The 23099-nt window shown below is 37.8% G+C and overlaps 1 protein-coding gene across 2 annotated transcripts; it reads left to right on the forward strand.

Moving 5' to 3' along the window:
- The first annotated feature begins 548 nt into the window (after nt 1-548).
- LAS1L (LAS1 like ribosome biogenesis factor) lies at nt 549-21664 on the forward strand. Of its 2 annotated transcripts, none has more exons than XM_072430970.1 (13): nt 549-733; nt 3274-3399; nt 3901-3970; nt 4720-4801; nt 5150-5308; nt 7304-7350; nt 14496-14602; nt 14918-15006; nt 17297-17509; nt 18370-18517; nt 19191-19543; nt 21059-21206; nt 21359-21664. In XM_072430970.1, the coding sequence occupies exons 1-13, from the start codon at nt 603-605 to the stop codon at nt 21444-21446; spliced, it is 1761 nt and encodes a 586-aa protein (XP_072287071.1). In that variant the 5' UTR covers nt 549-602; the 3' UTR covers nt 21447-21664. The 2 variants fall into 2 exon arrangements, with proteins under 2 accessions (XP_072287071.1, XP_072287072.1); XM_072430971.1 differs by having other exon boundaries at nt 19386-19543.
- The last annotated feature ends 1435 nt before the right edge of the window (nt 21665-23099 follow it).

Here is a 23099-nt window from a genome sequence, read left to right on the forward strand (position 1 = left end):
ACTGACAGGGGTTCTAATTATTCCCCATAATTAATTCATAAAAATGTTTTTTTTTTTTTTTAAATAATTTATTATTACCTTGTTCTAGTATTGTGAATGTTTTGTTTATCTGTATTTTATTGTTTTTGTTTAAAAAAAAACCCAATAAACATGACTGACACACAAAAAAAATAATGTATTAAATTGGTATTTAAGGGGGGGGGGGGGACATGGGAAATCACTATAATAAAAGCAGAGGGTGGTTGTCATCATGAACTTTAACAGTTTGTAAATTTGTTACATTTTAGAAATAGGAAAAACTTGGAGGTGAGTAAACATTTGTGTCGTTCAGTATAACATTAGAACATAAACCTGGTAAAAAAATGATGAATGCTTTATGTGAAGGAAATATAAATGACAATAATAGAGTAATAAAGTGTATACGTAGAAAGAAAAAAAAACAAACAAACAACTACTAAGGAATTTAAAGAAATTAGTCGATTACAAAGGGAACCAAAGTACAGTTGGTTTGTACCCGGGCGGCGCTGATTATTGGTACACCAAGCACAAAACAAAGGAAGTCGCTGATTGGCGGAGAAGGTCTGGTTGTGCAGCTGGTTGTGATGGCGGGGAAGCGGCAAGTTGTAGCTTGGATCAGCAAGGCAGAATGGGAACAAGTGTTGGAGTATCTCTACAGCCGGGACAGCAAGCTCCAGAGGGACGCGCTGAATCTAATCTCTGTGTGGAAGAGCAGGTCAGGCCTCCATGTGTAGGAATGGCTGCTATCACACCTTAGCGGCATGTGTGTTGTGCTGGGTATTTGGGCATTGGAAACGCTTTGTGGCCTCCATCTATCTAACAGCGGGTAGTCTGTAATTCTGATATTCCTCACCCTGCACTCATCCTTTTTTTTACAAAGATTGCTGATGAGAATTCCCAGGTGCAGGTTAGGTCACAATGTCAGGCTGCATCACATCCCGCCCTTGCTGCTTTGCAATGCAATGGCAGATTGGGTTGTCTCCCTGGATATTCTTGTTTAAGCTGCGTACTGTAATTGCAGCTGGAGAGGAAAGTAGAACAAATTAACACTGTAAGGAGTTGTGTTCTATTGGGAGAAGATGAGCTGGGGGCAGCCGGTTCCATTCGTCTCCCATAGTGGACCTAAAATGATGCTATGGCACTGCGGTGCTAACACCAATGTCTGGATCACCTCCTACTGTCCGCTGCTTCCTCACCTCCTAGATTGTAAGCACTCCAGGGCAGGGTCCTCTCCTCCTGTGTCACTGTCAGTCATTTACAACCCTTATTTAATGTACAGCGCGGTGTAATATGTCGGTGCTATATAAATCCTGTTTATTATTTAGGCCTTTGATATCACATCATGATTCAGGCATTACTGTGATGGACTGCATGGTATTTTTTCCTGTCTGTCGACAGGGCCCTTTCGCTTCATTCACCTTCCCTTTGAAGGAAATTGCCTCTTAGAGATGACTTTGGATGTCTTAATCAAAGACTGTAGACATCAGGGACAGTCCCACTTCCTTAGAGTAAAAGATCAGATGGTAGTTTAGATGTCAATTCTTCCTGATGTGCTAATTTGATGGGGGTAAGTCCACTACTCCCAAATCCAGTCCAGCCAAGAAGATCCCTTTTGGACCATAGGTTTCAGCAGGCTTTTGTTCATGCCAATGGTTTCCCTTGTGTTGGTACTCTCCCTGTTGGGTTGAATCTACAACTTTGACAAATTGGAGTCTTGGTGTTTTAAACCTCCTGAGCAGTACGCCCGAGTGTGGCTCTGGGTAAAAAAAAAACAAGCTAAAAGCTGAAAAGTAGCTCAAAAAAATAAACACTTACCTGGTCCCAACGGCTTCCTCCAGGGTCCTGCCATCCTCTGGCCGCGTCCCCTTCCTCGATCTGTCCCCGGCGAGTGCGCTGACGTTCCCCACGAGTTCCCGGTGACGGTGCGTGCGGCAGGAATTTTAAATTATTTTGTATTGAATGCAATACAGTGGATTTCTATGTCTAAAAGCAGTACATTGTCTTTCACTAAAATTTATTTTACAGTATATTATATAAGTATGAGTATAATAAAGTTTGAAACACAAAATCATGTCAAAGTTTATTAAACAATTTATTTATTTAATTATTTTGACATGATTTTGTCTTACACTTGGATTTAATAAATAACAAATTGTCAGTCCATATCTACTATTTTACTTTAGAGGCACAAAAGATCCAGCTTGCAGTAAACTGGCAGAACTACCTCATGTCTTCCTATTGCCTATGGCATATCTGCAGTTTGCTTTAAACTGTCATCACTTGCTGCTGTTGTAAAGCCAGCAGAGGTCCATTGAAATAGGGCTTAGCTGAGTTGATAACAGCTGGTGACAGCTGGCCAATTTACAGGGTATTCAACTCAAGATTTGATTTCTATGCAGAAATAGACTACACATGCCATGCAAAAACTAATATTGCTTTTGCATTTGTATGTATTTACCTTGATCTGCCAGTGCAGTGTTTGCTTTAAGGCAGGGGTGTCAAACTCAAATACACAGAGGGTCCAAATTAAAAACTCAGACCAAGTCAGGGGCCAAACTTGAAATTTATTTAAAAAATAGGAAGTAATACCTTCGAATTAAATATAAAACATTTTTATATGGAAACAAAGAGGTATTGCTTAACATGGAATTTGGAACAAGAAAATACTTGGCAATACAATGTAAGTACTAATTGGCCCCTAGCTACAGTTCTTGAATAGATTTGAATAAAGATGGCATGAATGTTAATAATCAATTGACACCAAGAAATGAAATGAATGTTATATATATATATATATATCTTCAAAACTCTTGTTAGAAAAGAAAGTTATTTACAAAAGAGACAGAAAACAGTGACATCTCTTTTTGATGGTTTCACACATTTCACACAGATGATTACCTTGTACTTTATTTTTTTGTTTCCTGTAGATCTGAGTAATTTTATTTCTCCTGCTGTGAGCTAGGAATAGTGACTGGTCTCAGAAGAGAAACATAAGACAAGTAATGCTGGGACTTCATATCCCAGCATTGCAGCAATGCAGTTCCCTGCATTACTTTCGTCTATAGAACTCTGTGGACACGAGTGATGCTGCGAGTTGTGGTAGTGGCATCGCTAGCTGCAGAAGGCATTGGCGGGCCAGATGCCATTCATTTTCTCAAATCCTCGGGGGCAAAACAAAATGACCTCGCGGGCCAGAGTTTGACACCCCTGCTTTAAAGAGTTGAAGTATTTTGTTTTTGTCTATTTCTTTAATAGATATGGAAACAGTATGCCTCTTGCTGTGGAATGCACTGCTGACCTTATTCGCTGCAAGATTCTGGATGAAAGTGGAGGAATGGGAGAGCAGGAGCTTGCCTTGATTTATGGATTAGCACTTGTCAGGTTGGTATATAAATACATCTTGTAAAGTAAAGTTCAAGACCATTATATTCGTTTTTAAAGCAAATTAGTTTTTATGAAAAAAAAAAAAAAAAAAACATTTTGAAAATAAAATACCCTTAACAGAGTTGCCATGTAACAGTTAGTGGCAAATACTTCTACTACAGTGCTGCCCAGCGTCCTTTAAAAACGCATAATCCAATTTGAGACACCACATATAGCATCTCTCCTGGGACCGCCCATAGGGAATGAAGTGGACAACAGTGAGCAATTCCGTATCACCCACTGTAAAATGTAAAGATCATGGGGCATTTAGAACTAGTGCAGACGTCCCAAAGGCTGACCTGGCTATCCACTGGGAAATGCATGGGGACTGCTGTTTTTGGTGCTAGGCCTAACTAGCACTAAGGTTTTACATACACAATAAATGCAAATTACCCTGTATACCCTTTAAACAAAAATTTTTGTTTATGTAATTCAGTTGGGACTTTTTTCTTTTTTCAGGTTTGTAAATATTATTACAGAAAGAAAACAGAAGACAATAGCTATTCCTTTAAGACGTCTAGCGAATGAGGTAATGTTTTTTATAAATTGCATAAAAAGATATTGATCATATGTTTGTAAATAATTCTATATAAAGAAACAATAATGGCTGGTATAATGGGCTAAAATGTGTTACAACTCATAGGCATACTGTATCTAATCCAACACTGGTTTGATAAATATGGGGTATTGCTGTTGACTTCAATGCTTGTAAATTTCCCCGCTGTCTGTCATTGGTACTTTTGAAATTCTAATTCAGAACAAGTGCGTAGTTGTAAAGTTATGTTCATCCTCCACATGCTTTGTGCGCTCTGTCTGGTCCATTCTAGCTCATTGTGTCATGATAGACACGTAATTACTGCAATTCTTTCAATGCACTTTCTATTGATGGAGATGCCTTGCATTTCTTTGCTTCAGTAGCAATGTAAAGCATAATGGTTTTTTTTATTTAGAACAAGATCGAACATTTATTAGTTGGCTGTATTGTTTCAGCAGATAATTTTGACAAAAAAAAAACTTGAAGTAGCGAACCAGGCTGTGGCATTTAGTTTGCCAATTTGAGTGCAAAATACAGTGTGCATAACTAAGCTATGGATTGGGTGCAAAGTGTTTATGTAATTTCCATGGGGGTCACTACACGTTATTGCTTTTTTACATGTTTCTATTAGGAGCCTACATAGTTACAAAATAAAACCATTTTTTGTTTAAATCACTGGTGCTGTTGCAGTTGTATTTTGTACATTCCCATGTATTTACATAGGCTGTATTTTCCCATTCCAGCTAAATATTCCTGAGTGGGTAGTGAACCTTCGGCACAGTGCAACTCATGGAAAGATGCCTAAATTGAGCATGTGTCGGAAAGGTGAGTGTGTGTTTATATATATATATATATATATATATATATATATATATATATATATATATATATATATTCCAAGATTATCTAGGTTAGAATATTTTTGGGGTGATAGTAGTAATAGATGATTGATGTGGAATAAACAAGTAGCCTTTTTTTTTCTTATCTATATATGCATGTGCTTAAAGACAGAAAATGACCTGACGTAACCTACCATTACAGAGAACTAGTTTAAATGTTGTTGCAGCAAAAGCAACATGCTTGCATTGTTTATGATGTAAATTAATAACTAAAATGTTGTTTGCTTAGTTATCGTTTCATATTTCACTGAATTCATGTCCTATTTTGACTCAGGTTGGGAATTTGTTATGGAATGGTTAAGGCGCGAGTATTGGTCTCGCCAACTGGGGAACTCTTTAAACTCTCAATGGATGTCAGAAGATGAAGATTCAGAAGACATGGACAATGTTCTTCTCCCGCCTTCAGTAAAAGAACAAAAAGAAACTTTTGCTGGTTAGTTATTCCTGTAATCTACCTATCTTCTATGTCTTGTTTTTTTCTATCCATTACCGGAAAGGCAAAAACTAATGTTTCGATATCCAGTCTCCCAATATGCTGTATAGTGCTAGTGGGCAGTGTGAAAACAACTAATCGCTCGAGCTGGAACAGGGATTTCAAGGGGTTTAGCAAACTGATGACTGTTGGAGGAAAGCAACCCTAGCATTTGTATTTAAGCTAAAATGCTATGTATGAAAATTGTTAAGTTAACATCTATTTTTCCAAACAAAGTGAACACCTAGAACTGTATTTGGCTTTGTGCTGTGCTAACAATTCCTACCTAACTTGGAAATTTTGCTTGATAACCAAATATTGGTATTTTTGATGGTCCAACCACTTCAGGTTGATTTTCTAAACCCCGATATTTCTTAGAATATAAGAAAATATTTGTAATAAGTTTACATGGTCTCTGATTTGCTAAGACGTTTGTTACTTGCGGGATTGACAGGTAAAAACCTAGATGGGGCAGCCAAATAGAAAGGAAACATATACCTTTACCACACAAACAATAGAGACGACTTTCCTCTTCTTCCCTCTGTGAGACTATAAGTTATGAGTAATAAGTTAGTGTTGTAGCCATTTTTTTTTGTCTTATTAAAAATGTCTTTGGTAATTTTTTAAATGATGTATCTTCTGCAAGGTCTGTCTATCCCACAGAAAAAAACAAGCAATAGGTAGCTATGTCCATGTGTTTTGGCGTTGGGAAAAAACGCCACTCCTGCAATTTGCAATTAAAAAAGAAAAAAAGTTCCCAGGAAGGGACTGCACAAAGGCTGTGTCAAATTATTGTGCAACGAAGGGTAAAATTAAATAGTTTTTAAAGTATAGGTCATGCTATTTGTTTAGAATTTTATTTAAATGGATGACTTTTAAAGCATATATTTGAACTTCAGAATGCCATGAATGTTTTTCAAGGCGTTAAATTAATAAAAAAAAAAATTAAGATAAGTTAAATTATCCTTTGTAAGAACCCAGCGCTGCATAATATGTTGGCACTATATACATCCTGTTTATTAATATTATTAATATTATATTATTATATTAACCCATAGGACAAAAATCCAACATTGTTTCCCTTTATACTCCATGTTTTGGTATACTCTGACCACTAGGTGTCAGGATGGAACCATTGACCTAACATTTCTCATATAATTCCCATTACAAACACTGCTGCAGAGGTGTTTGGATGCCAATTAGCAGGGTATGTAAGATTTTTTTGTTTCTTTGTAACATGTGGGGAATAATTTATACCAGGTTTTTTACCTAGTGTAGTATTAGCAGATACAGAAAACCAGAAAATGATTTGCAACCAGAAAACATTTACTTTGCAAAGTGTCATGTCCATTGCTGTAGGATAGCTAACCAAAATCCTAATGCTCTGAACTTTATTACAAGAGTTGGGATCTTTTGGCTTTTCAAGGATCACAAGAATGTCATTGAGGCATTACATATTTTTTTTTTATTACTGTAGGCCTTGCAATATTTATTTGTGGTTTGATTTCTGCAGTCCAATTTGTTGCCCACTTTTGCTGCTGATGACCTTTTCTGTCATTCATCCTTCTGGTCTGATGTTTACCAATGAGCAACCACCAGACTTTGGATCAGCTTTAAAAACAAAAAACACTCAATATAGGGTTAATTGTCTGTGAAAAAAATGTTGTGCAAAGTTATTCTTACAGCAGAGTAAAATACAGAATTACTGAATAATGTTTGCCTAGAGTACTGTGCATGCTGTGACCATATTTTTCAATATTGATTGTGTGGTGTAGGATATTGGTTTTCTGAGGGTATTTCCCTTCTCACTACTTCTGCTACTAGATCTGTTATATGTTTACTCTGTAGCAATGTGAATTGTATTATCAGATAGCTACTGGTTCCAATGAAACCAACTCTGTGTACACATTCTTTGCTAGATAACATTATCATGTACATTATTTTATTTCCATACAGGGAAACTCCGAGAGGCTTTTCGTTCCTATTCAAGTGAAAAATTCAAGGTATTGCTTTAAAATCTTTTCTCTAACTGCCAGGTAATAATGAACTCTCATTGAGCAAGTCATAGTAGTAGTTTTAAATCATGACTTGCTTTACATATAATAACCAGTTACCATTTTTATATATGTATAAAAACATTTTTTTACATTAACCATTACTCATTCTAATTCCAGTGCTTTTACATGATTTATGCTGTATGTTTGTTTAAAAGCACAACTCAAATCAAAATATTTTTAAGGTTAGTGGATATCTATTTAGTTTATTATGTGTTTGTGGCTGACTTTGTCCCCAATAGAGATTTTATATCACTATCTGAAAGACAACATTATTATCAAGTCAGAAAATAAGTGGAAGCCTTTCCAGTAGGGTTAAAGGCAGATGTGGAAAAAGCTGGTGACACACTTTATTATTTCAGACAAAACACAACTTGCCTCTGGGATTTATTAAAATAAGAGGTAGAGAAACATTTATACAATGACGCAACACTCCTCATAAGTATTTAAAATTATATACCTTATTACAAACCTAAATTATCTTATTTATATTGACCCTCTGATTTCATTAATTGCTTAACTGTTAAAAAATAATACAAAAGTGATTTTTGTTTTAACAAGTACCACCAATGAAATACCATAATCGCCTATTTATGGGTCAATTTATGTTTATTGGAAGTTATTAAAGATAAAGTACAATACAAAAAGCACAGGCTCAATACATCAGGATTTAAAAAATAATAAAAAAAAGAATTACAGAGGTGTGTTATACAGGGAATAAAATCAATATACAGTAGCTTGAACATCAATCAAAGATCATACAATAATGTTTCTACAAATGTGTAAATCGGGGGGGGGGACAAATGATACCAAATCAGAGCCTGATTTATTGCTGAAGAAATTGGGAATGCAAAGACAGTTGAGTCTGTGGTGGGGGTATGGAGAGGTGGGTCAGGGCACCAAAACCATGCTGGGATGCTGAACCTGAAGTGGCCCAAGTCAGGGAGGGGGATCCAATGTGGTTTTTCAACGTGGCAGAGGTGCTGTAGTGCTCCCAGCATGCCTAGCAGCATAAATTTGTCCATACAGTCTTTGTTAAATGCTCCATCCTCATAATGCCATTTACCTTGGTAATCCAGAGGGCCTGTGAAGGGGGATGGTGTTTGTTTCCAATCGAGCGGGATAAGTTGGTGGGCTGTTACTAAAAAAGTCACATATGTGTGTGTGTGTGTGTGTATATATATATGTGTGTGTGTGTATGTATATATATATATATATATATATTTGAGAAACAACTCAGATTGCAGCCAGCACACTTTTCATCAAAACACAAGCTTTTATTGGGAAAAGCTAAACAAAACTACTTTGTTTTAGCAACTCAGGAAAACAGTATAACACAGTGGCTTACTTTGGCCTAGGTGTGAATTTACAAAGTCCATTCAAACGTCGCCACGGCAAGGATACATCCAATTCCAGTCTTTCATAAGGGTCCAAACCCCAGCCTGGGGTTTCCACAGTCCATAAAAACAAAACAGCAAGCTCCTTCCAGCTTGATTCCCCACAAGCTGATTTTCAGGCCCCTTCCTGCTCCTCCCTGGATCCCCCTGGCTCTCGCTCAGCCTGGATCCCTCTGACTGATCCACCCCTACTCACCTTGGACCTGAGTGCAAGTGCATATATATTCCCAGAATCAGTGTTGGACCAAAGAAAACCCATCACTTCCTTGGCTGGCTCCAGGGCCCTAAAGAACCTGGTTTCTTTTCTAAAAACTTATAAACACTTCCTCACTTTCATTTCCCTGGAGCCATTTTAACACCTTCCCTGACATTTTAGGGACACACTACCACAATATAAATATTTTTATATATATATAAGTTAGCAATACTAGGTGTAAGGATCTTACATTGAGAAATCCAATAATTCATTTTCCTATATTTTGCTCCATAAGATCCTGAGGAGTGAGGAGATGTTACAGAGATGAGATCCAGTGTTCTCCCCAGATGGTAGCCAGATGGTAAAAAAAAAAAAAGTGGGCGGGGCAAGACACTGCAAATTTATTGCTCCTAGTTATTTATGCCATAGGTTTTACGTAACCCCTATTATTGTGACAGTGTTCTACAATCCACCTATACTTTGTTTTAACTTTCTAATGCCTGGCTTATTAGAATGTACAATTTTTCAATTTTTTTAATATTATGCCTCAACAGTCCAGTGCTGTGTATTTTAATCAAACTGCCTAGTGTTCCGTGTTTTATTAGTGTAATCCCTTGTATGCATAGTGTGATCAATGCGGTGCAACAAGTTAGGCTTAGTTCACATTAGCAGTAAAAAAAAAAAAAAAAACCCTCCATTTTAGCCCTTCTGAGTTATTTGGCAAAACTGGTAGGCACCTGGGATTGGTAACAGAGGGTTAGCTGTTTTTTTTCAGGCCTATCAGTTTTTCAAACAGCAGTGGTTCTTGGCGAGAGGAAAGAGAGGGGTAAACGCATAAAACGTAACCTTATTGCGAATGTGATTTCAGCCCAACTTCAGATATCACCTCCTAGCGCTAGATCTAGATAACACGAAACTTTTGTAAAAAAAGAAAAAAATTAACTTGATCTGTCCAGAAACTGAGCCCAGCAAGTCCCACACTTCCTCAGCTTCATTTTTCTTTCTGATGCTCCCTGTTCCATAAAGTGCTGATTTCATTGTGAATGTGTGGGATTGAGTACTTTTTTTACATTACCTGAAAGCCCCTAATGATACATTCCTGATGTCAGGCATGCGCAAAAGTAGCAGCCCACAGCCACCTGGAATATGTGACACAAAAACCCCAAGAGGCTGCAGACTTACCACCATGGCAGTAAAGACCCCCCCCCCCCCCCCCCCGCCGCAAAAAAAAAAAAAAAAAACAAAACACATTTTTCTAATATATAAAAGGGGAAAAGTCACACTTTATTTAATGTTAAAATCTGGTGTTGCTTTAAGAGCATCATGCATGTGATAGCAGATGGAGGCAGTACAGCCAGTGTCCTCCTCTCATCACATCACATTTATCCACCCACACAATGTGATGTGTGTGTGTGTAAAGTCTGCTTGACTTATTCTGCAGCCTAACAATTCACCGTGTTCAATCGTTCAGATCTCCAAAATTGTTGGTTATAATGACTTGAAAATTTTAGGGTACATGGGACGCTCATAACTACTAAAAACCCAAATTTCTTTAAAGAATTCCAACGTTTGGGGATCACAGGTTTAAAAACTTGTGGAAATTGAACAGTTTGGTTGCTGTTTTATAAGAATGTGCACCTAGTGCCCAGGGGCCACTTACATAGCAAGGAGTATTGGGATGGGGCCCCTAAATTTTTTACCTACCTTTCACCAAACTATAATTGTAATACTCTGCTACCCTTTCTACTTCTGTTCTTTGAACTCAAATTTACCTGGAATGGGGAGGTGCAGGAAACTGAAAATGTAGGTGGAAGTAGGGAACAAATGTAAAAAACCCCTAAAATTTTATTAGCATGACATTATTACAAAATTATAAAAAAAAGTAGGGACTACTAACCTCGGGTGTTCCCTGTCCACCCTGAAAATTTCAAGTCATTGTGACATATGGTTCAGGAGATATGAAGTTATATACACAGAGTTGTAAGGCTGCAGAATGACTTGCAGTTACACAGACATCAATACATATGCCTACTGGGCGGATACATTGTTACACATGTTTTTTTTGTTTTGTTTTTTCTAAAGAAGACTTAGCATGAGCTAAGAGATCGGGGAGGGACAGCCTGTGTCCCAATCTCATCCTAGCTGTGCTGTGCTCTTCTCCCTTCATACTCTTATCAGCAATCAGCTCTTCTCAAGTGAGAACAGAGCAGCCTCTCCTTTTGTCTATTCAGAGGATTAGGCTGCTGATAAGATCTAAACAGAGGGGGCAGGGCAGCTGGGGGGCCTGCCCACTAAAAATGGGCTCGGGAGAACTATGAGTTTACCATTGTGCAGCCTACCTTATATGCATGGAGTGGGGTAGTGTCGGCAAGCTCCTGTTTGGGCAGTGCCTGAGCCAAGTGGGCACTGGAGTCAAATGCTGGACAATTTATTATGACGGATTTTTGTTTACTTTTGGGTTGCAGGCACAGTTTGCTATATTACAAATTACTGTAAAGAGTATGCAGCAAGTGACGTCAAAACAGAAATCGTAAAGTTTTATAGGTGCTTTGGGTTAGTGACCCCAGAATTGAAACCATTAGATCAGCGGTCGCCAACCGATGGTCCGCAAGAAAATTTTGGTGGTCTGCGGCTCTGGCCGGTGCACCCCCAAGCAGGGTCAGGAGAAGCATCATGCTGGAGGGATGCACCGGCCAGGCCCAAGGACTATGTCCCCCTGTACAGATTCCAGGCTCAAGGAAGTAGGCAGTTGTGTCTCTGGACAGAGCCCTCCCAATCTCCCATGTGAGACTGGGCGGGTTCTGGCATCATGACGTCACTAAAGCAGAAGTTTCTTCCCCTTTGAGTGACACCCGGCTCATGCGTGGTCTGGAGTCGGTAAATTTAGTGGTCCACCGGTCCGAAAAAGTTGGCGACCACTGCATTAGGTGATTCAGGTCAGCAATAGCAGTTTCTGAATTACTCTTTCAGGTCTTCTTTAAAAAGATTCCTTTTTTTTTTTTTTTTACAATCCATTTTACATACTTTATTCGTGTTACTGATTTTATGTCTAGTTAAGCAAATAAAGGAAATCTATTTAATGAAAGCACTGCCTTTTACTATTTCTTGTTTTTCCTAGTCATTTGATTGCGTCCGAGTCACATCCTGTTGTACTTCCCATGTGACTAAAGTTGGGTATTCTCCATGGTTTTTTACCTTCTTGAAACTTGTCTAGAAGGTATTTTCAAACAGATTCGACACACCTTCAGCTGGCATGAGGTGTTCCCTTGCTTGTTCTGGTTTGATGATGCATTCACCACTTCCCTAATCTACACACAAGAAATGCAACTCCAGCAAATTTCTCAAATATTCCCATGTCACAATTGCTTTTCAGAGCTAGGGACTTTCTTTGTGCTCGCTGAATTCAGTCCCTTGTAAACTTAAACTGTAACCTAGCAACTTGATGATCATGTTTTTCCATGAAGGATCAGTTTTAGTTTAGATTGCAATGTAAGTGAGATCAGCAGCCAACTGGCATTTACACTGATCAGGAAAATGTGTTTTAAATTGCTGTGTATTTGTAGAGTGCTCCAATGCTGTGTGATTCAGTCTGGGGGAGTATTTATAGGTATCTGCTTTGTAATTGGTCTTGTTGCAGTCTTCCAGAAAGGGGGGATGCAAAGCAGTGTGCAATAATCAACTCATTCTTCCATTCTTGGTTTCTAATAATCCTACAACATGTCGTATGGTAACAATTAAAAATTTTCTCTTTATAAGAAGAATTTGTCATAGCCCACATTTCAGATTCATCTGGAAAATATGGGATTGTAGAGCCCAGTGTAAAAACCTTATGGTACAGGTATGTGGAATTCTTTATTGATCAGGGAACATTTCCTTGGTCAGCCATACTGTGCTGGGAAGAACAGAATTAAATATTTTAGGGTGAATTCGGTTTCATAAAGTTCAATGCTGACATGATTCAGCAAGATGTATCTTTTAAATTTTTTTATTGAAATGTGGGTATTTGCATATAGATTCTGAGAAATCATGTCATTTGAGACAACCAGGCATGCTCTGTTATAAGCACAACACACTAAACCCAATGCAGAGAACGTAAAATACAATGGGCCTGGTTTTATAAAGCTCTCCAAGGCTAAAGAGTATAGCCTTTCACCAGTGAAGCTGGGTGATCCAGCAAACCTGAAACGGGTCTGGTCCAGGATTCAAAACATTTGCTAGCAAATGATTTTGAAGAAATCCATTCCAGGTTTGCTGGATCACCCAGCTTCACTGATGAAAGTGTATCCTCTCCAGCCTTGGAGAGCTTTAAAAAATCAGGCCCATTGTGTCTTTTGGAGGAGTTGTGAAGGTACCTTATAACAGTAGTGATAACTTTAGCAGATTGACCACAAAGATAATTAGAATATCAAGTACTTTTAGTGTTTTCAACAATAGCCATAAATGTAAAAGGAGGCAAATTGATTTAATTTGTAATAATATTTGTTGGGTCAAACAGGGAATGTAGTTATTTATGCTTTGCTGCTATGTTGCCTGGTCAGTTGCTGGGTAGAAACTGACCCTTACCTGGTATTATAAGGTGAGGGATACTATAATAACCTCGTTGCCTTTCCACAGTTCGATGCTCACGTCCTGAGTGCTGTTACATGATGGTGGGGAAAGTGTGTATAGCCCATGTAAATTTCTGCATGTTCAGCCATATGAGGTTCACTTTCAGTTTTTTCATTATACATATAGATTATTTTCATTCTTCCCCAGGCCTTGAGTTCTTGTTTTTAGTATCCTACCACTTGTTGTACTTCAGGTCCAAACATACATGTGTGTGCATCATGTTTCACAAGTACTTGAATTTCATTTTTTCACGGCAATGTGTTTACACAACAAGACCACACATCCTTTTTTTTTTTCTTTAATTGCATGAATTGGCTTGTGGTGCACTGGAAAAAAATTTACAGGTACCAAAAAACACATCAACATGTACACAAATGTAAACGGGCCTTTACTACTCCTTCAAGTGCAAATCTGCCTTGGACGTCTTGCTAAAAAAAAAAAAAATTCCTAAGAGACAACTTTCTTATTGCTAGGAAGAAAATAAAATCTTTTTACATTTCATTTTAGCTTCAGTATGTTTAGGCAATGTAAAGATCCTGAAAGTATTACTTAAGAATGAAAACAAACACTAGACGATACAAGCCAGTTTTCAAGTAGTTGTTTCATATAAAATGGCCTAAGGAATCAGTTTGTGTTTACCAGGTTTTGTATTTCAGCTATGTCTGTATCTGAAAGTGAAGCATTGTTTATCATAACATTTTATTGTTTAAGAGACCTTTTCCTGTTCAGAGCTGCTTTTCTTTAATGTACTTTAATGTGCTTTTCTTTTGTGTCATTGTTTGTAGAGCCTTGTCTGGAGTGGGTTGTATTTGTGATGTGAGTAGCCATGTTTACTAGAATTATTTATTATAGGAGCCATTTAGGTGTTTTTTTTTTCTCTGTTTTCTTATTAGATTTTTCAGGAACTCCAGAATAGTCATAAATCAAAGAAGTCATGGCACACCTCTTCTAACTTGGAGTGGAGCATAACGCAAGTCAAGGAGTTGGTCAAACAGAGCAGGTACTTTACAAAAAGTTTTGTCCTCTTACATGTTAATTATAGAAATCATGCAATTATTACTTTTATAACAAAATTGCATTGAACTATTAACTGCTGTTTTTATGATGAGTAAAGGGGGTCTATATAGAAAGGGGAAGCTATATGTAAGTGAGGTTGTAAAGAATTACAACGTGAAATGTATACAACATCTACACCAAAATAAACATCTTTAGCACATAAAATGGTATACTCTGTATTACCAGTTATACCTGAAATGATGAAATGTGCTGGGATTTATCAATTGCTAAATGTGTCACAATTTTTTGTCTGTCCCAGCTATCGAACAGCAGTTGATATTCTTGTGGATGATGGCTTTATGATACCCACTACAATTCAGCTGATAACACTGAAGATAGAACAAGAAGGTAGGATGTCTTGTTAGTGATGTGTTATTTGGACTAATAAGGGATGGGGTCACCTGCTTATTTAGAGAAAAGTGACCGCATCTTCTGAGAATCCCCCTCCCCCCTACCATGACCAGCAATGCATACTTGTATATTCACCTCCCTGGAGTCCATTTTAATTAAACCAGAGTTTAACTGGGTGAATAATGTCACTGCCTTCCTGTATCCTTTGGATTAGAGCACTGTCACAATTAGGTCATATTCTACCAACAAATATTTTGAATAGATTTATGGCCAGGTGAAGAGATTTCCGGGTACATGTGACAGATGCTCAGGAGGCTCCACTGAACAGATTAAATGTGATATACGCCTTATCTTCTATCAATCACCTACTTCAACATCTGTACTAGCCAAAAGGACTTTTGTTATTCTTGTGTCCCAGGGTTGACAGCATTATCCCTGATAAACAATGCTTTTGTACCTGGAAAGGCTACTTGATCTTCTGTTGCACATTTTAACCTGGTTCTTTACAATTACCATGATCTTGGCTTTTCCCCGTGGCTTGCTGTTAAAGGCAGATTGTTGACCTTGGCTATATTGTTTCAGCATCCTTGTGCCTCCAATTCACTAGTTTGACCTTTCATTCCTCTTTGTAGTTCTTTTCATTGGCTTCCATTTCACCTTAGAATCAAATTCAAGCTCCTGTGCTTTGCCTTCACATCCCTCCACAGGTATTGTCCCACGTACATTTCTGACCTAATAGAAAAATACTTCCCCAGCCGTTCCCTCCGCTCCTCCAATGACCTACTAATGACTTCCTCACTCATGACCTCATCGCACGCATGGCTCCAGGACTTTTCTAGAGCTGCCCCAACTCTCTGGAATAGTCTTCCTCGTCCTATTCACTCCTATTTTCAAAACCCATTTTTTCAAACTTGCGTACCTGTCTTCTAAAGCCCTCACTACTTCCCACCACTACATATCTCCCCTCCTATTGTGTGTTACTTCACCCTCCTCTTAGATTGTAAGCTCTTCTGGGCGGGGTCCTCTTCTCCTGTTCCACTGTCTCATGTGCAACCCCTTTTTATTGTACAGCGCTGCGTAATATGTTGGTGCTATATAAATCCTGTTTATAATTAATATTATTTAAGTAGCAATGTACGTGTCTCCATAGAGTAAAGTCTCTCTTTTTTTTTTTTTTTTTTCTCTCTTTTTTCTCTTTTCTCTGTTTGACTTGCTCTGGAACTTGTTGCAGGAACCCCTCTTTGAAAATGTTGGAGTTCAACCTTTTGTTGCTATTAGCTCTGTTCAAGGGGTCTCTAAGTTAGTGGCCCCATCTTGCAAGCTCCTGTTTTTAGTGTTGTGCATAGACAACTGTGACTACTGTGCAGGGTGCGGGAAAACATAATATGAAGGAGCAGGTATTGAGAGCCAACAAGGGATTTCAAAGGGGCAGGTATTTCTAACAAGGTCATTCCATGCCACGTCAATCCACATTTCTCCAACATATGTTCCTCCCCTCCCCTCCCCTCATATTCCCCAGCATACATGTTTTCCTTATTCAAAATTCCCTTAGCATCACATTTCCTTCTCCTTGGTAACCTCCCCCACTACACAGGTCCATGTGCATGATCTGGGTGCAGATAAGGTAGAATCCACAAGTTTAGAGGACTCGAGCTTTAACTGGGACACTTGGTATGGTCCTTTTAGAAGGGGCAAAGGAACAAATTTGTATGAAGTTAAGTATTTTTGACCTGTTTGCATTTGTTCCCTATTCTGTGAAAATGAATGTAATTTGCGCAAAGAAAAATTGCATCCAAGTTTTCTTTTTGTGTCTCTGTAAGGTAGATTCAAACAATTATCCTGGTGGCCACTGGAAATGCAAAGTTTTAAATGTGCTCTAGATATAAAGATGAGAGATCTTCTTTCATTTCTATGACAAATATAGGGAAATCCACTCCGTGGGACTCAACAAATGTGGATATGCATTCACTTTGGGTCATATTTTCTCAGTAAATTGAGTGGTACTATTAAATATATTTTTTTTGTGTGTATTTTTACTATAATTGTATGCGAACTGTGAATGGACCTGACTTTCTAAGCCCCCCTCCCCCATTTTCATAGTATATAGTTAAAACAAGTACAATAACACTGTGTGGACATGTGAATATGCATGTAGCATTAAAATTTTATGTTATGTGTTACTACATGTGTGGTAGATCATTTTAAGAATATAATTCTATTGTTAGAGCTCTATTTGGCTTGGACTACTCAGTTTTAACATATTTCTTTGCTGTTTTAACCATTTCAGATCCAGATGAAAATCTATACCTACCTCGCACCATACTTCGATTTTGGCAGCCACTGCTGAAGGCCTTGCACTGCCATGTTTTTACTCAGGAACTGTTGGAGAAAATGTTTTATGAGATAGGTAGGTGCAAGGAGAACAACATGCACATGAAGATTCACTATCTAAGCTGCTGGATATCTGAAATTCTGACTGCCAACCACAGAGCAGATGCAGGTATGTAAAAAAAAAAAAAAAGATGAGAGATCCATCATAATACATTTGTTACCTTTGGCAGCCTGGCAGCTATAATGTACTAAGGGATTTCTTCCTGCCTGTACTATTCCATGTTGGTGATATAAAATGAAGTCGTCTCACTATGTGGATTTTAAAATATAAGTCTGCTATTGTTTGAATAAATATGGAACTGTTTCCTTTTTACTAAGGTCCCATGTATAGCAGCCACAATGCCCGATAAAGCATTCATGCTGTGGGTCTTCAGCTGCTTTAGCAAGTCTTGGATTCTGGTGTGTTGATGTGCTTAAAGAAGTTTAGTGCTATCTCCATGATAGAGCTAACTGGTGAGATGAACAGAGATAAATAGCAGCCCCGTCTAGGCTCATAACCAACATTTGCCTTGCATATGACAAAAGGTTGTAAACTTCTTCATTAAAGGTGCACAGGACAAACACAAACCTAGATTCAGGTTAAAATTCTGATTTGAAAAAAAACAAATGTGCTGCATACTAATAAATCTGGGACATGACAATTGTTTGGAAATAGTGAATGTAAAAAATAGGTTAGGCCTGGCAGTTTGTAGCGTACTAGAAAAGAAAGAAATCCAAATTTGTCGAAAGCAGCGACAATGTTCTCTATGGCTCTAATTCATATTTCCCTTTATAGTGCCAGCTCTTATTTGTTTCTAATGATATATAAATGGATCTTATAAATAAGTGTGCACATTTAAAAATTTACATTTTTATACATTTACTAAAATGCAGTATATAAGCTTAATTATTGTAAATTAATTTATTAAATGTTATTTGAACACCCCTTTGAACAAGGGATTTTTACAAACTACTTTTTCTTTTATTCAGATGGAAAAACCACAGTTTCTTCCCGCACCCAGGCAACCATGAAAAGCAAATGTAGGCTTTTTAGCCACAGAGTTTTTTTACTGTGGAAACAGCTGATGCAGAAGTGCTTGGAGTTTCCGTGTCAGACAACACCACAGTTGCTGAAGCTGTAAGTGAGCTGGTTATATATTCAGTATGTAATTATTGCTTCATGTCATTTTAATTTTGATTTCACATGGTGTTGTTTTTCCTAATCCTCTGGTATTTAGACCACACTGAAACAAATGCTAGCTATACATGGGTGCACAGCCAGGTAAACAAAAGCTCTATGATTACGATTGTCTACCTTGCATAACAGATGTACACCCATTTACCAGCTGATTGAGCTCTACACCATTCTACCCCCCCAACCCTAGACAGATTAATGCAGATCAATGTATATCAATGGGGAGTGCACCTAACAACCAGCAGCCAATGGGAGCTTTTCCCGTTGTTCACAGTACCACATAATGGTGCTTGATGGGGCTACAAAATGCGCAACTCCCAACTAATGCTCACTGGATATATCAATCATACTTAAATGGAGAATATCTCTAGTTTTCAATAGATTTTTGTTTGGTTCTGTGGTTTGTTTGTTTTTTTTGAATATAATAAAAAGGTCACACATTGTAAAAGTGTAATATGATTGCTTGCTGGTTGACAAAAAATAAATCAATTACAGCTTCACAACAAAAGCCCTCATCCTGTGGTTGTGTTAAGGAAGAAATGAGTGGGGATTATTCACATGTCTACCACATTCCACAGTCTTATATATATATATTTTTTTTAATAACCTTTACTAGAATCTTTACATATATGAAGCCTCGTTTGCCAGTAACTACCCAGGAGAAGCTTCTGTGCCTCTGCTCCATTTACACCCAAAATGAAGAAACAGATGTTTCTGTGGACTATAGTAACCAGCCCATATACACTGTAGAGAGCCTGCAGTGGAAAATAAAACAGGAGTTAAAAGTTAAAGTTTACAATCATTGGGACAGATCACCTGAGGATGAAGATGAGGATATGAGTGAGAACATGGAAGATGAGGACATGATCACGGAGACCTGCAAGGAAGAATATATAGAGATGATCAATGTGAAAGCTGCATCTGAGAGGAGAGCTGCATTGGAGGGCTCAGCATGGAGTGTCAGCTCAGGTAATCATTGATTGTTTCTGTTAACTAACTTGACGTCCCCTTTTATTGCACATGCTAGAGGAAAGAGACGTTGATTGGTTGTTAGAAGGGAAATTTACTGTTCCTTGGTCTTACCCTTATTTAAGGCTTTTAAATAACAGTTTAAAATTTGCTAATATTGCCCCTGCCATCCATCACATGGTTTAGAATACAAATTTTCCAAAGCAATACCTGGATTCTAAAAATGTGTTGAACAAGAGAAGTAGATAACATGAGGTAAAGAGAAGGCAACAGCTGACCCAGGATGAAGTGAAGTACTATAAATTTCATGTTGCTCATATAATAAAACCAAACACACACGCAATAGATGCGAATGGGTGTGACAATAACAATTGCACCACACACTGGCTCTTCCCATGCATGCTGGGATTAAAGTATTTAATTTTAATGACAGAACGTCTTATTAACTCAAAATTGATGAGTTTCAGGGAGTCGCCTGTAGAAAATTTTGGGTATCTGCTTTTCTTCCTGTTTAACAGAAGTGTGCAGTTTTAGGACTGAGAATGCTTGGAATTTGTTCACTCAATGCCACTTTATCTTTAACATTTTACAAAAAATAGGGGTATTATTGTGTTTACATTACCTAAAATTAAATTTGGTTATTATAACCAGTAGAGTAAAAATTGTGACAAAAAAAAAAAAAGAAATTGGCAAAATTGTATATTACTTGCTCTATGCTTTTGAAAAATATAAAACATTTTGTGGATTTTAAACTTTTTTTAGTTTAAATTTGTAACAAAAAAATGTCTCTGGTAGCCAAAGTATGTAAGTAACAACATAAGGGACACACTTTTATGCAGTGAAAGTGCGGAGCAAGGAGATATTTGCATTCCCTCTATTGTAACATGGGAGATCAGAAGCCACTTCTTGTGTATGTGTATATCTTTCTGTGGCATCCTTTTGGTTGTCTTCCTTATATAAACAAGAAACTCACTTCATGTGAGAGAGGAAATCCCACTTTTGACAGTTGTCACCGAAACAAATGTCTTCTGATAGGAGTTCCCCTCAAATTATACTGCTGCCTTTACCATTTAGAATTTCCCTTCAGTCTCTGTCCTAAAAACAATAATCATTAAAACAGGATTGATCTGTATCTGTGACTCTGCTTGGTAGTTTCATTCTGGCAGAGGTACTTTCCCTACTTCAAAACCTGGAACAAAAACCGAAAAACTATTATACAGGGCAGTGATCAAGCCAGAATTTTTTTTAAGCCGGTTGGGAAGAAATTGTTGGCAGCCCCTGTGCTGTGACCTATCTCTCAAAAAGCACCCAAAAACAGCCTTGTGATTACTGTAAAATGCGGGTGGTGCACCCGGCTAAGAGGCGCTGGGGAGAACTCTGCCGTGGCCATAAGCCAGGTTTCAGCAGGTGCACTTCACCCATTGTTCTGATATTTTTAAATTGGGGAATTGCACTTTGAATGTACTTTTGTTTTCTTAGGTAATTTTGACACTGTCATTTTATTTATTTTTGCAGAATTTATTAAGTGGAATGAGTACCCGCTAGGTCTGGTACCTGGGCAGGCACGGGATCCCAGCTGCCTTCTGGTTGATGACTACTCTTTGATGTCTGTCCTGGAACAACAGGAGTCTGAGGCCAGGAAGAACGGGCAGAGCATGTCGATGTAAGAAACAAAAATGCAGTCATTATTTTGGGAGGTGTTCTTTATGACCCCTGTCCATTACTATGTGTTTGGGCCTTGGGTTATGTCTCTAGTCCTTGTAAATTTGCTTGGTAATGTTTGTAAAATGTAAATAATATTGTTCATGTTTGCAGCTCCCAGGGTATTCCATCATCATCTGAAAATATGTACTGGAGTGAGAATGGATTGAATCGTATCAAAGCCGGACTTCGACTCTTCTAAAGGCTCCTATCCAGATCATTGCTGCTCCGGCCCAGCCTTTTACAGCCAGTTTTGTGCAGATGAACCTTGCCAAAGGCTGATGGACAAATTACATTAAAAGTTTTGTTTTTTGTTTTTTTTGTATAGGTTTCTTATTCTCATCCCCCAAAAAGTCTGTAAAACCTTTTTTGTTTTTTTTTAGGCTCCAAAGCCTTATTAAATACATACTATGTGTTTAAGTGGTCAGTGCTTGTGTGTGGTGACGTAGACAGTTAGGCATATTATTTACAAGTTTATATTATAATATTTATAAGTTGTAATTAAAACATAACACTAATTGACTTTTATTTCCTAACTTGAGGAGGAATCTGTAGTTTTCTGATTTAGGCATAGGAAATTGGAATACATACTACAACATTGCACAAAGATCTGTGGCTATCTAACTGAAGAATGGACTCTTTGGGATACTTGATTGACAACTAATGGGAGTGGAAAGATTTTAATGACTATTTCTCTAGCAGACAGGAAGACATATTGCATAAATGAACATACCCCTTTACATTGCAATTATACTGGGACAAGCACGTTTGTGTTCCAAATGGAACTAGTGGAAACAAGTTTGAAGAAAGAGGTCAAATTCCTTCAGACACCATCCCCTTAAACAACATTTTGATACTCCACTAAAATACCTCTAGGAAACTCATCTCCCTATATACCACTATCATCATTCCAACTTCTGTTTCTTGCTTGGCCTGTTAACTGTTGAGATGCGCTCTTCTAGATCCAGCCAATACTTATGCTGAGTCACTTTTGGATTTGATCTGATTCCCACTTTGAAAATATTAGGGGACAAAAAGTGTGTGAAGACAAATTAGTTTTTGATAGAACTTGGAACCCAATTTCTCCTAAAAGTGTTGCCATGATTTCAGCGGTGTCAGGATGTCAAGAATCCCACCAGCTCCAGAATATTGCACTATTACAGTAATGAGCATGGTCACCTTACGACTTACATGAGTTCTAGCAGTTGTTCCAGAGGAAGGGGCCTACATGTGAGCTTGGAACTGAATAATGCTGACTATTGACTGTCCTTTATGTTGAAATAACTGTTCTGAAAAAAACAATCAATCAATGCATGATGTAAACATCAATTAGGAAGGGATTATACTGCTTCTAAATCTTTACTAAATAAGATCTGTATTTTGTTTCTCATAATTACCTAGTCTAGGAGAGCAATACACTTTACAAAGTTTGATAAACTATAAACACCTACATTTTTCATATTTTACACTCTTAGCCGTTCCAGCTACTCAAGTGTCTGGTGGAGAACATTCTAGCTGTTGTATTTGACCATACTAAAAAAGAATCTGTCAGGTTAGAAATATTTGGCCCATCTTGTGTAACGTGCATGTTCTTGGCCGGCTATCCTCCTGTTATTCTGCTGGATGGAGAGTGGGCTTCAGTCTCGTGCCTTCTGATAGCACTTGTATAGAGCTCATTGTGAACCAAAGCTTTGTTCCTTACATTGTACACAGCTTTAACATTGCCAGTGGCCAGTATACTGATTCCTTCCAATACTCGCACATAAATGAATAACACTAGAATGCCTTACAAACATTTTTCTTTTTATTAACATCCATGTTTTTGTCATTGCGACTTACATTATATTTGGGTTCA

Source organism: Pyxicephalus adspersus, chromosome Z (assembly GCF_032062135.1).
Source record: "Pyxicephalus adspersus chromosome Z, UCB_Pads_2.0, whole genome shotgun sequence".
NCBI lineage: Eukaryota > Metazoa > Chordata > Amphibia > Anura > Pyxicephalidae > Pyxicephalus > Pyxicephalus adspersus.